General features: G+C 41.5%; 1 protein-coding gene across 4 annotated transcripts in view; it reads right to left on the bottom strand.

Moving 5' to 3' along the window:
* Window positions 1-13780, bottom strand: part of rptor (regulatory associated protein of MTOR, complex 1) — a 209372-nt gene that overhangs the window by 77814 nt on the left and 117778 nt on the right. For all 4 annotated transcript variants that reach the window (XM_086296973.1, XM_086296970.1, XM_086296971.1 and 1 more), the window contains 2 exons: window positions 8685-8785; window positions 5714-5858 (listed from right to left, as the gene is read on the bottom strand). In XM_086296973.1, the coding sequence (XP_086153099.1) occupies window positions 5714-5858; window positions 8685-8785 (246 nt within the window). The remainder of the gene's footprint in view (window positions 1-5713; window positions 5859-8684; window positions 8786-13780) is intronic.

Here is a 13780-nt window from a genome sequence, read left to right as displayed (position 1 = left end):
AGTGCTGTATTGTGTTATTTTGTTTTTATCCAACTCATTTTTAAAGACAAACGTGGAACAACACCTTGCTAACCAACCCAATCGGGTTTAATCCTCGTGCTTATTTAGACGCTACGCTGAAGTTGCTACAGTAGCTTTAGACTAGCTGGGCAACTTATTTCTAGAAGTGTGATGAGGCTGGCTTAAAAAGTGAGCCAGCCTCCATAGACACACATATGAAGTTGTCGAAGTTTAAAGCAATAAAACATTATGCACTCCACACTGTATATAAATGCCACTTGTTTTGCACATATTCAACTCTGTATATTTTATATATTTTATTATTATTATTATTATTATTATTATTATTATTATTCTTCATTTATTTATTTATTTTTTTACTATTTAATTTGTAAAAATGTGTATACACACACACACACACACACACACACACACACACACACACACACAGGAAAATATTTAGTATACACATCCAGAAATGCATACACTATTATATATTGTACATATATTTATTAGTTTCAGGTTGGCCATTCTTGTATTTTGCTCGTTTGTGTTGTTGTGTTTGCACATCTCTGTTGCTTGTGGGGCTCGCACACAAGAATTTCACTCGCATGTGCTGTGCCAGTGTGCCTGCACATGTGATGTGACAATAAAAGTGATTTGATTTTGATTTGATAAAAAGCCTTTTTATAGTCTGATACAAAGAAAAGGTTTGGTCTCAGTGGGCAGCTTATCCCCTTTTTTAATAACTCATATCCAGCCTTGACTGACAGTCGTCCTAACATAAGGAGTCGACCGGTGTCGGCTGGGCCTCATCGTCGCTCATCACTGAATTAGACCTCTGCTCTGTTTTGTGCTGCTGATGCTTTTTGGAGCATTTTTAATTGAATTACTTCTACTGACCACCCAAGCAGGTTGTGCAGACTAACATGTAATATGAAGTCATGTGAAGGGAGGGACAAAAACCACACTGGAGATGTGATATCACAGGCACAGGCCAGTGCAACAACAGAGGAGGGAATGAGCTTACTTTAGTTAGCCATAAAGTGAGTAGATGGTGTGCAGCTACTGAAGAAAGAAGATTCAACAAACTAGAAAGTGAGTCAGTGACCTTCATTATACCCGAGTTGGACTGTTTGCAGTATTATAGTATGTGTATCCTTAACACTTTCAATTTCATGCTTATCATCAACACTGGCACTCCTATGACTCCATCTAGATTCAGTGCAAACTGCAATTTTTTCAGGGTCACATCATACTGTGACTGCACTGCTGCTAAGAAGTTCCCCACTTAGTGGAAACCGCTTCTTTCTCCACTGTAACTTAAAACTATATATTACTTGTAGTGCTGTTACTTAATGTAATGATCCGTTTGCCATACAGCAACTTTAAAACTCGTTTTAAAATGCTTCTTTAAATGTGATCATATTTGCTTCTAAAGGCCTCTAAAAGACAGGCGTTATCATTCTGTTCCCTGTTGGCTAGGAGGGCAATCCTACGGAGGTGGCGGGATGCTGCCCCTCCCAACAGTGGTTATATGACCTCATGTCATGTCTAAAACTGGAAAAAAAAAAAAAAAAAAAATCAGACATTTACTCCAGAACTCTACTGGGAAAAATCAAAGCATGTGGGGTCCTTTCCTTCATGCATTTCAAAATCTATAAGAATTTTTCAGCAAACTCTCTTATGTCAGGTGTGGAAATACAGTGTACAGGGCAGTGACCTGGGTGGGATTATTTTGCAGGGATTAAGTTATGTTTCTCTCTTTTCTTCTTCTTTTATTTCACAGCCTTAAATGTACGGGCTGATTACCCCGAATGTACAGACCATCTGTAATCCCTTTCTTCTCTTTTTGTCCATATGTATAAAAAAAAAACTCTTAATAAAAAGACATTGTTTAAAAAAATGTGGCCATGTGTGACTGCTACTGATGTTGTTATACGAGCTGCTTTCCTTAGTTTCGGAGAACAATTATTGTTGGTTTTAGATACAGTTTGTTTCTTGATATGGTACAAAAAGTAAAACTTCTACAAGTACAGGAGGGAAGACGCTGCTGGAGCATCCTTCAGAGTTATGGTAATCATTAATAGATCCATTGGCGCTGACAGAGCTGCGAGAGCCTTATTTTTGGACATATGATGTTAATATTATAAAAAAATCGCTCTGAATTAAACGTGTTTTCTCGGTTTCATAACGTCAAGTACTGGGATTACAATCTGTGTGCACACATTGCCAACAAATCTCCATCCCTGCTGGTGTTTATGTAACCCAATGGTGTGGAAACCAGCAGATAGAGCAGTGCTATCAGCGAGGACACACTCACGGGGAGGAGGCTGCTGCACTGTTTAGGATGACAGCATTAACTTGGATGATGTCTGCGAATCCGAATGAGTAACTCATCACACCAAAGCCCGTCTGTGTGCGATGAGGGGACAGAGCAGGGGACCAGTTGGCGCTGACTAAGCTCTTTTTGTGTGTGCGAGTGCGTTGCCTGCAGAGAGTGGTGCAGCAACGCGCAAACAGGAGCGCAGATATAAAGCAGACACACACCCACGCACACTCCCACACTAAAACTGCCCACGAGGGAGCAATCAACCTGGGGTTTATCTGCTCTCTCCCATCTCCTCCATCTGAATAACAATTGCTGTTGGTGTTCAGGCACCAACATCGATCAACGAGCACCCAAACTGCTTAATTCCTCCTCTATGTTTCCCTTCCTTTCCCATCTATGTTCATCCAAACTTTTATTTTTCCACCAGCCTTATATCTCCAGCACGTCCCTTTTTCATTGTCCATTCGGTTTAATTTTCTGCACTCTTAAAGCGCCTCTCTGCTGTTAATCTGTCGTGCTTAATACTGCATGTGCTGCTGTGAAACAAAGTGATACTCTTCATTTCTTTGGCGGTAAACTGTAATGTACCCACTAAAAAAAAAAGTGGGTAGGCATGAGAATGAAAGGCTACTGCTTCAGTAAAGAGCAGTATTCTTTACAATAAGTGATGCCAGGCTGTTACACAACAAGTCACTCCTCGAGGCAATGAGAGTGAGAGATTTTTTTCCCAAACACAAGCCAGATAATGAGTGGGAGAGATGGAGGGAGGCATTTATAGAAGACCAAGAGGAGAAACAATAGATAGTGGGAGAAGTGTTGGTGTAAGTAAAGCAAGATAGACGATGGGATAATGTTCCTAGCAATGCCTAAAAGACTTTAAAAGCTCGTCTCTGTGTTTACAAGTGTAGTTACGAGAACACATGACTAATAAATCAGTAAAATGATGCAGAAACTTGTCAGTCCCAAACTGTGTGAGTATAAGTAAAACCTTTAAACTCTTATTTTGTGTTATTAAATAATTCAAAAAGGTTTTTTCTTTTTCCCCCGGTTTATTTTTGTGGTGTGGCTGCTTTTAAACTAAATCTGCCATGGCTGACACAGATAAAGACGTCCCACAAAGTCTTTTAACATCCCCCAGAGGACAAGTGCTTTTTCGTTGCTTTCAGTCAAAAGGTGGACGCATTTGGCTGCAGGTTAATGTGAGTGGGTGGGAAAAGAAACGGCAGCACTTTTACTCTAAATCCAACCTGTCTCGTCTCTGCACTGCATTTATGTTGACTACAAAATAGATCTGAGGCACAGAAGGGTTTCAGCAGTGACGCTCCTACCAAGTAAAATGACAGAGATGAGAAATGACCATGCAGAGTCATCTGTTCTTTGTTTTAAATGACGCTCGTCCGCACAGTCACCACATCAGGCTACAGCAACAAGGTTCTGTAGTGCGCAGACAAAGTGAGCATGAGAAGAGCAAACACTCTTCTCATGCCACGAAACAAAAGAGGAAAATAACTGCAGTTCCTCAAATGACCACTTGAGGCCGACACTCAGTTTTACAGCAGATACATGCTAACATGCTTACAGCATGCTACAAACAACAGTTCTGGCCTCCATGTGTAAACAACCCAGTCAGGACAAACACACAGGTGGCCAATTGCCCGTTTTGATTTAATTCCTCACAATTTTAATTCATAATAAAGGCCAGGCCTGCTGTTAAAGAAGGGAATGTTCAGCACTTGGGTGGACTAAAAGACACCCAAACAGGTTTTGTTTGGATTGCAGATCCAACGTGCATCTTGTGATAGCTGATAACTCCCTCAGCTTCACCCATCGACCCAGTTTAAAAACTGAGGCTTAAGTTTTAAGCGTTTAGACATAAGTTTTAGTGTTCGACCGTCCTGATGCAAAGATAAAGAATTTTCTATTTAAAAACACACACATTTGCCGAGGAGAAGAAAAGAGGAAGGCTACAGAGAACATTCATGGATGTAGTGAAGGAGGACAGATGGTGTGACAGAAGAACATGGTCGGGAATAAGGATGAGATGGAGGCAGGCAGGCCGCTGTGCGACCCCCTCGCGTGAGCAGCAAAAAGACTTCATATGCAAAGGTGTATTTGTGAATCATAAAGATATACATAGAGTATACAAGTACTTTTCCATATCAGAACACACTTTCCTGCTTTGTTACTGGTATTACAGGTATACTGTGAAAATTACCAGTCAATCAACATAAACACAGACTTTGCCCCGCCCCTGGTGAAGGCAGCTGTGTGCCTCTGCCATGTGGGAGAGAGCAGCACATGGAGCCAAACTGGAAACTGTCAACATGCAAAGATAAATGAGAAACAAGATTCGTGGAAACTAAACTTAGTATAAATGAAGAGCGTGCATATGCTCCAGAGAAGCAGCAAATAAAGACACCTACGTGTTTTGGCTTACACTTCAACATTATATTTAGAGGTTGTGAGAGTAAATAAGGCACTTTTAATATGTTGTAGTAACTGTAGTTACACAGATGGGTCTACATTTTTACGCAGACCCTGACGCACCCTGTCCTGTTTTTGCTTATAGACTAGAGTGACAGCAACGCTCTTGGTCACACTGCTGCACATACAGATGCTCAGCTACTGTGCACCTTCTCCTGCTTCTGTTTTCAGACAGAGCACAGAGCTGTTTCTGCGACACGGGTAAAACAGGCTGCAGTGCATCCGGTAGTAAAACAAACACTGTCATGCGTGAGCACGATCAGCTCTGGTGTCACGCTCTCAGGTCGCTTCTTCTGACTGGATTACTCTTGAAAACAGAAGATTTGAACAGCAGGCGGGTGGCACGTCTGTGAAAACGTCTACTGAATGCACAAAGATGAAGTTGAATGAGAGCTCCATAAACTCTCTACAAGTGCAGTTAAACTCCCAGAAATATCTCACTGCATTCAAAGTGTTTATCCTAATTGCTTTGGTAAAATGAGGAATTGCAAAACCAAACTAAATGGTCAGAAAGACGCAAAGTAATTCCTGATGGAAAACAGTTTCAGACATTTAACATTTAACAATCAAACCCATAACTTTAGAACAATTGAGCCCTGAGGCAGATTTTTCCTTTTGTGCATAAGATGCCAGACTCATGGCCTTTTTTTAATAGCCCCACACTAACAATCATTAAACAGGCACACATAAAAAAGGCAACACTGTCTGCTCTCTAATCATAACGTGTGTTTGTTAGAAAGTCTGTTCAAACTCCAACTGCAGTGCGCCTGAACAAACAGCAAAGCCTCAAGGATGACTCTCCCTCGTACTCTTGCCTTCTGCTTTGCAAAGCTGTGGACATCTGTGTTACCGGTGTGCGTGAAAGTGAGCCCCGAGCTCCGTTTGTGTGCGTCTTACCACATGGCGTGCATGTATGTAGGGGGCAGGCGGGGGCTGCTGACTGGTGTGCAGTTGTATGACCTCATTATCCTCTCTGCTAACAGAAAATTGCGAAACAAGCTGGCCACCAGCAGGTCCTGACGAAACAACTTCTGGAACAAATCTGCAGAAAGAGAAAGGGAACATCAAATGATTTAAGTGAACACAGAGATAAGTTTGCATGTGGGAGGAAACGGGGGCCTGAAAGACTCGATAAACAAAAAGAAGCTTAACTAGAGCGAGGCGACTACTTTAGAGAAAAATGGGCTACTTTGTTTGTATGCTTAGAGAATATAAAGGGCAGGAAAATGCAGATTTAAGCCGTGTCGCAGTCACGTTTTCGTCAACTCATTAGTGTATTCACCAATTCACTGTAATGGGGCCAGGCCAATCCCATGGCAATCTCTTAGCTTATGATTACTTCGCTTGTGTGTTGGGGATATTTTACGAGACACTGTCTGACAGCTTCTGTGCCCACTGCTAGTGTTGGGCTGTTTAAACACTGAAGTGTCATTGTGTGTGTCATTGTGTGTGTGTGTGTGTGTGTGTGTGTGTGTGTGTGTGTGTGTGTGTGTGTGTGTGTGTGTGTGTGAGAGAGAGAGAGAGATTTGGATTAGGTGTGCAGTGCCTTCATTACAGGGATTCTTTCTGATGCGAGATGCTTCATTAACAGCAGAGCCCCGAGGGTTTAAAAGGCTTCTGCAGCCATCAGCCTTGTCACATTGCTATTCTAGCTGGGATACAGTTTGTCTCATGAGAGTCTGAGCCCTCCTCTGTGTGGATGTGTGTTGCATTCAACAGACAGGTGGCCAATGAGGGAATCTGCGTGCGATGCATGCAAACTGTAACAACATGTAGAAAAAAAGGAAATTGTGTGCGTTTTTATCTGGGGAGGCTGAGCTTGAGGGTAACGGCTAATGGCAGCGCTGTGTGTTGTAAGCAGGAGTTTTGCTACGTGTGTGTGTGTGTGTGTGTGTGTGTGTGTGTGTGTGTATACGGGTTTTTATGTCTGCCAAATTATGTTTAAATGATGTCCCCAATTACTCTGCTAGACGCTCCAAACACAATTAATCTCAATTTGAGCAGCCAACCTGCACGTACTGCACTTTTGGCATTTTATAGAAAACAGCTTCACTATTTTCTACCACTGGGGACGTTCTCAAAGTTTTAGCACTGCTGATGCGTCACTACTGCGCAGTTTTTATTAGGTGCCCTAATTTGAGCTCCCTGAGAACTGAAACACATGGGGTCATTTCATTTTTAATCACAGCCCAAACATGTTCAACTAAAGATTGCAGCGCGCCTCAGATGTGTCTCCGGCTCCAACAAGAGGAAATGTTCCTGCATGTTTGCTTCTCTAATCATTTTAGAAGAAATTAAACTCTTACCTTCTTTTTCATAATTTATTGTGATATAAATATGTTATAAGGCTTCATTGCCCCTAAATAGAGAAATACAACAATGGTTTGATTTATGTTCATTTTCAAAAATGGATATTGACATTGACGGAAATATGCCAGATTTGATTTAATTGGCTGATTTTTATCTTCTGGCAACTTAAACCATATGCATTAAAATGAAAAGAAAAAAGCACCAGGGCACATACAGCAGCCCGTAAGTGCATAAGTGATGGAACAATGACATAATGTGCAAAACAAACATTAAATAGAAGCAAATAAGCAGAACTTCCAGCCACTCATCCAGATTTATCCATTTCATTTCTGGATTAGAACTGACTTGTATTTTAGCTTAAACTAACTGTTATTGTGGGTTGTTAAGCAAGAGTATCTGTTCAATCTGTTTATTGTATTAGTTCATATATTTTGGTTTTGGTAATCCCTGCTATAAAGTTCTGTGACTGAAAAAAAGAAAAACAAACAAAAACTAAACCAAGGTCAAGGAAGTCACCTTGGACACCACTACAGTCACTTCACTGCTTCTGCTAATTGCTGGAAAATGTCAACGCTTTACCTTTAATTTCTTTTTGGAGAAGAGGATGAAGTCAGAGGGGGCGCAATCTGGTGAGTGGGATGGGCAGTGAGCAAGGACTATGATGACATGGCCAAAAGCAAATTCTGGCTTTTTCATGTGCTCTGTGACGGCACCCTGGCACAAGTACGTTATGGAAATTATGAGTATTTATACCCTCTTAAAGAAAGAGCTGTTCGTGAAATGAGGCTGACCAGATCTGAAGGAGAACGAGTTGCACCAGGCATGGTCATCCGATTTATAGCTTCGAAACTCACACAGAGTACCATAAACCTGCTCCTACACCAGCTCTAAATGTCAGGAAACGCATTGCGTCTCTGCTACAAGCAGCTCGGCTTCCCATGTAGAGCCAAAACATCCAGAATCACCATCAGACAGCAGTCACTGGACTCAAAGTCTCCACTGGGATTAACCCTGGTTTAGGTTTCCCTATTTAATTAGACCTCAGCAGACAGGCGGGTTAACCCCAGAAAAATCCATTACTGTGCACAGTTTAGCTGGTTTGCAGCAGATGCTGTCGCTCAGAAACCTCGGCTCATTTTTGCCGTATCTAGCAAAACACTGGCAACCATCAGTGGCACTCTTCAGCCACACTGACTTCTCAGCCTCTCGCATTCACAAGATTTTCATAAAACCTGACCTGGACTGAAACACTAAGTTTGATGTCCACAGAGAAATCACAGATGTGCACCTCTAAAGCTCGCTGAGGTTTTTTAGCTGATGGTTTATTTTTTAGTGTGCTTTCCAGGCTGTGATATTTTCCCAGTGTCTTTCATTCCCAACATTTGTTTTGGAAGTTGAGATGAGTTTAATTTGGGATGCACTCACTTTCCATCATAAGAAAACTATTTCTAACCCAACTAATGTCTTTCTTAAGATCTTTTAAGGTACATTATTTTGGTGAGAACAGCTTGCTCACGACTGTTAAACAAAACTGTGTGCCTGCGTGTGAGCGCCTCACCTCTGGGCAGAACATTCCAGGCGATCGTGTCGGTGATGGCTGTGAAGATCCAGTTGAGCTCTCCGAGGGGAGTGCGTCTGTCATTGAGCCTGCCAGGGATCCTGCAACACACACAACACAACACAGATGGCTGTGTCAGCCGCGCTCACTGTATGTCACATAGTTTACTCAGAGGACAAAGTGGCAACTGCTCAGTACTATCATCACAACACATCTGAAGAAATTTACATTTGCACTTAGGTGCTTACTCAGAGGCCGAAAAGAAATGGGAGGCAGGATATGTGTGCACTCATACACTTGTGTGCAGAACACATACTGTAACCCTGTGAGCACAAGACCCGAGACACAGAGCGACATCAAAGATACATGCACTGTTTAGCTCAGATCATATGTGAGAGCCACGTGCAAAAGGCTTCAGGTTGCAGTCGTCGCGTAATAAACTCCAAGTGGACTTTTTAATCAAGTTAATCACAAATCAATTTGTGCGTGCATCTGTCATTGTCAACAGTAATTAAGATTTGTGTTCCACTGCAGCAGCTCGGGGCGGCTACATATGTTTGTAGGAATGACCACCTAATCAGATCCCTCAGCTTTTCTGGCATGAGAGCAACCTCAACTCTCTCAAAGTGGAGTGAGCGTGTGGGCAACTGGTGTAACCCCATGTCCCATGAATAAAGTCACCATATCCCTCTAAGAACTGGGTGCTTTGTTATTCTTCTTTCTTTTCCGCACAAAAAAAAGAACAAAGAAGAAATTTGACAACCATCAGAACAGGTTTTTGGTTTTTCCAAGGGTGGCCCTGGTATGCTGTGAAGGCAGATATCGCCCTCACTAACCAATGCTGCACACCCAATCAATTTGACCCCGAAATATGACAGAAACCACTCGGCTGTCTTGATGCATGCTCAATCATCCAGGTAAGTAAATCCCAAAAAGCTTGATTCTGGTCACCTGGATGAGTGACGAAACGTTTCCCCCCCAAATAAAAACGTTATGTCAGGTGAACAGAATCAACCTTTTGGGAAACCACTCAGTTCAGAAAACAAAGCAGGAGTTCATCAAATTTTCGATGGTTGGTGGCTAAGAGTAGGAGAGTGGACTGGAAGAGCACCCAGAAGTACTTTCCAATAACAAGGTACTCTTTTCTCCTCTGCAACCTTGGTGATGTTGTGTAAATCCACCAATTATTACTGCAATTTGTAAGCTGACGACTTGCAAAGGATCAGCCGCCAAAATGACCAGCAACACATACCTCTGACATAATCAATACCCGGGCAACTCATCTGACCCGTGACTATTTGTTATCACCACTGGAGAAGATGATAAAAAATATCGACGACTTTATATACCTCTGTTATTAAAACCATTTTAACCTTTTCGTTTTTCATCGTTGGTTTAAATCAAAAAGGCCGGAAGGACATTGTTAACCTTTATCTCTAAAAATCAATCATAGACAGCTGCTTCACTGCTTAGTACTGAATACGTTTACTAAAAGGCTCGTGTCATTATCAGTGGTGCTTCACTAAAATCCTCATCTCACGCTAAAATCAACGTGTAAAACAAACAGCTGAAAGTTCCTGGAAGTCTGGTACAAGAGTGGATTGGAGAGGATTTCAGTCAGTGGTGATGGAGATCTTATCAGACGTAGGAAATACGAACACAGCCTTTGATACACCATGTAATACCATCTGGGAAGTGTCTGATTTGCAATGTATTTTAACACGTGGCCACTGCAGTAAAAGCATACCTGGATATAAGATCACACAGCAGAACACCATCAATAATAGATTTTCCTCTCGAGAGTCTGGACCTCAACATTATTGAAGCAGTGTGGCATCATCTTAACAGAGTGGAACAAAACGCAGCCAACACACAAAGAAAAGCTTTGGTTGCACTTCAGAAAGCTTGGATGAATGTTCCTGAATGTTCCTACTTCTGGGAATTTCTTGGTCATACCAAATACTGACTTTCAAGATTTTTAGAATTGCACAAACTTCCATTCATTTTTGCATGTTTCGCTGACTACTGTACATATTTCACATTTTCCTTGCAAAACAACAATGGGTTGGCTCATGACTTATGCGCCATACAGTAAAAGTGCCAGATTTTAATCAGGTTCATCAATCTAGCACAGATTATCTTCAGACCAAACCTCATGAAAATGACCGAGTGGAGTTTTCTCAGGGCTTAAAATTGCTCACCAGGAAATCCGACTATAATGTAATTTCTATGAATCACATCTCGCTACAGAAATCCAGCATTTGGCTCGTGTCTGACATTATTGCATTATTCACACAGCTGTGCGTTTGCGCCACAGTGACTTGACATGTGTAAACCCATGAACTGTACATCATACTTAAAGACGGTTATTCCATGACCAGCACCGTGGAAATGAGAGCTTGAGAATGTGCTGCTGAAAGAGAACAAGACGCCCCGACAGTAATCGCCGTAGCAAAACCAAGAAAATTACCTTTACAACACCTACCCGTCTGCCTTTTAATGAGCACTATTAAAAGCAATGAGGGAAACTAGGAGAATGGGCAAACATTAGCTGCCTCAGAGGCATTACAGTTAGTGTGAGCCATTTGAGCCCGAATAAAGAAATATATTTTAAATTAATGACAAATGTACAGGAAAGATAAATGCAGGAAAACACTGTTAAGAGCCTGCACGACCTCGATCACTGCAGCAAACAAAGCTGAAAACCTGTTTGAGTATGGATATGATTTAAAACATCAAACGTTCAGATTTGTTCCTATAAAGATTACTCTTTCAACAACACTCAACTGAACTGAAGGGACTGATTGCTTGAACTTTGACATTTTGGAAATGTAATCATTATTATCGTAAACATTCATATAGAATTTGGTCGTAATTATCATATGAATTCTTCAGTTATGCTAAAAATGTGTTAAAAAATAGACGTGCAAACCTTTTGGGGGAAGAAATTGCAATATTTCTGAATTATTATCGGTGATTTTGGTTTGTTAGACCAAAATGGTTAAAAGGTACATGTTGCTTCATATCTAGAAAATCAGGACTGTATTTACCATGGTTAGAAGATGATTAATTGTTTATGATGTTTTCTGCAATAATAAATATAAAGAAAGACAACAAAAACAAATGCAGGCCAACAAGTTCGAGAACAGCTGCTCTCCATCCTTTCTGAGTGAAGTTTTCAAACCAACATGAAAATGAACTTTTCCTGTGTGAGACAACTCTGACGATGAACTTGCTATGAGGACACAAAAACTATGTTATCCTGAGATAATGAGATAATAAACTTGCAAGATCAAAACATAACTGTAAACCAGAAGTGGTTTTGGCTTCTTTAATAATGTATAAAATGAGAGGGAAACAAGTTTTGGTGAATAAATAATGGAGGCTCGGTAATGATTGGCTCAGAAATCGGTTACAGTAATTGCACAACACTGACATCCAGAAGTGCGCTCGCCCAATTTGATCACGTTGTGTCATCACCGACAGTCACTCCCTAACGTTATTGTTTCCAGCCTGATTTTATAATCGTTAGTTGGTGCACTACAGCACTGTCAAGAACCAAGATGTCTCTACACAGAACCATTACCGGTCAAAAAATGACAACATATATAACACACAGCCACCTCAGTGGTAAACACTTGATTCCATTCACTATAAAGCATCAGCAATAAAGTCCCGCAGCAGCATTTTAAGCTATTTAGAATCGCCAACAAAGTACTTTTTAATACACAGAGCGTGTGAACTTTTTCTGACCTAAACCTCCCCTCTCTTCCTCTAAGTGACAGATAATGGAAGCTGTGAAGCTCCTGGCAGGTACAAGCCAACTGTATAACCATGAGGGCCGGCCAGCTCCTGAGCACTTTGAGTGCTTGCCAAAGATGTTTGGCAAGTCAGCAGTAAGGATGAACACTCAGCAGTTCATATCCTTGCTTAGTATCCAATATAATATATTTGGGGACAGAAAAAGACATTGCACTGGTGGACGGATGAACAGATAGATGGATAGCTCACTGAACGGCCTGGAAAAATGCCCTCTGAGGCTTTGAGGCTTGTGTCATCGATCAAAACCTGTCATTTCTTCACATTTTCTGGTGTTTTGCTGTACTACGGTATTTTGTATATCATTTTTATACTGATGCGCTTGTTTTATGTGAGAACGCACATGGATCTTATCAGGCTGTACTGTGAATGAGCATCATTAATCAGTGATATAATTTGTTTGTTGAGGCACTTGATGAAACATCAAAGTTTGCGCTAGTCATACTGATGAACTCATCTGCTTTCCAAACCACCAGAGGCTTGAAGACGAGAGGTCAGACACACATGAAACAAACTGAAATGTCGAAGTTAAAAAAGAGAAAATCATGAAAGGCTGAATTGTGACTAAGGCTGCGCAGATCACAACAAACCTCCCTGCAAAGCTGCCTATAAGCTCCAGTGGGTATTCCAAGACTAGCAAACAGTATAACGTCTGAAATATAAGCCAAAAAAGATTTAAAAAATGTATTTACTTATATTTAAAGGGGTAAAAGGGGGGATGAAAACCATCTCTTGGTCTTTCTCTTTAAACCATAGTTCTCTGGTATCATTGGGCAGAATAAGGCCCAATGACAGATTTTGTTTTTATACCACTGATGCACCAAACGCCCAACACCAATCCATCCTCGGCATGTCTGAAAACAAGCTTCTGGATGTGAGCAGGGTCATAAAATCCTCTGTAAAAGGAATAAGCTGTTGATCTTATCTAAAGAGAAAAGGCACGCACCCCGAGGGCAGCTGCCATGTAGCTCCTCTCTGATATCTCTGTGCAGCGAGTGCACCAAGTATTCCCTTACGGGATCAATTAATGTATTTTAAAGGCTGAGGTGCCATTTTCAGCGATATGATTTCTTCAATATTGGAGTCTAACTTCAGGGACTCCCCAGTGAGTGCCACACAGACGGTGTCAGACGCTCGGAGGGGTTGGGGGGGCTGGCTCTGCACACCGGGGGGAGTCTCGCTGTGAATATGGATCAACCTACGACAGTTATGTGACCCCCACGTGAGATAAAAGAGAACTGATGAGCGATGAAAGACGCCGTAGCATGAGACATACC

Source organism: Aulonocara sp. 'chitande type north' Nkhata Bay, linkage group LG6, assembly GCF_057382095.1.
Source record: "Aulonocara sp. 'chitande type north' Nkhata Bay isolate Kocher_YH1m ecotype deep benthic linkage group LG6, A_spYH_male_GT1.1, whole genome shotgun sequence".
Lineage (NCBI taxonomy): Eukaryota > Metazoa > Chordata > Actinopteri > Cichliformes > Cichlidae > Aulonocara > Aulonocara sp. 'chitande type north' Nkhata Bay.
The sequence above is the reverse complement of the archived record's forward strand: the minus strand, read 5'-3'. Positions and strand labels throughout refer to the sequence as shown.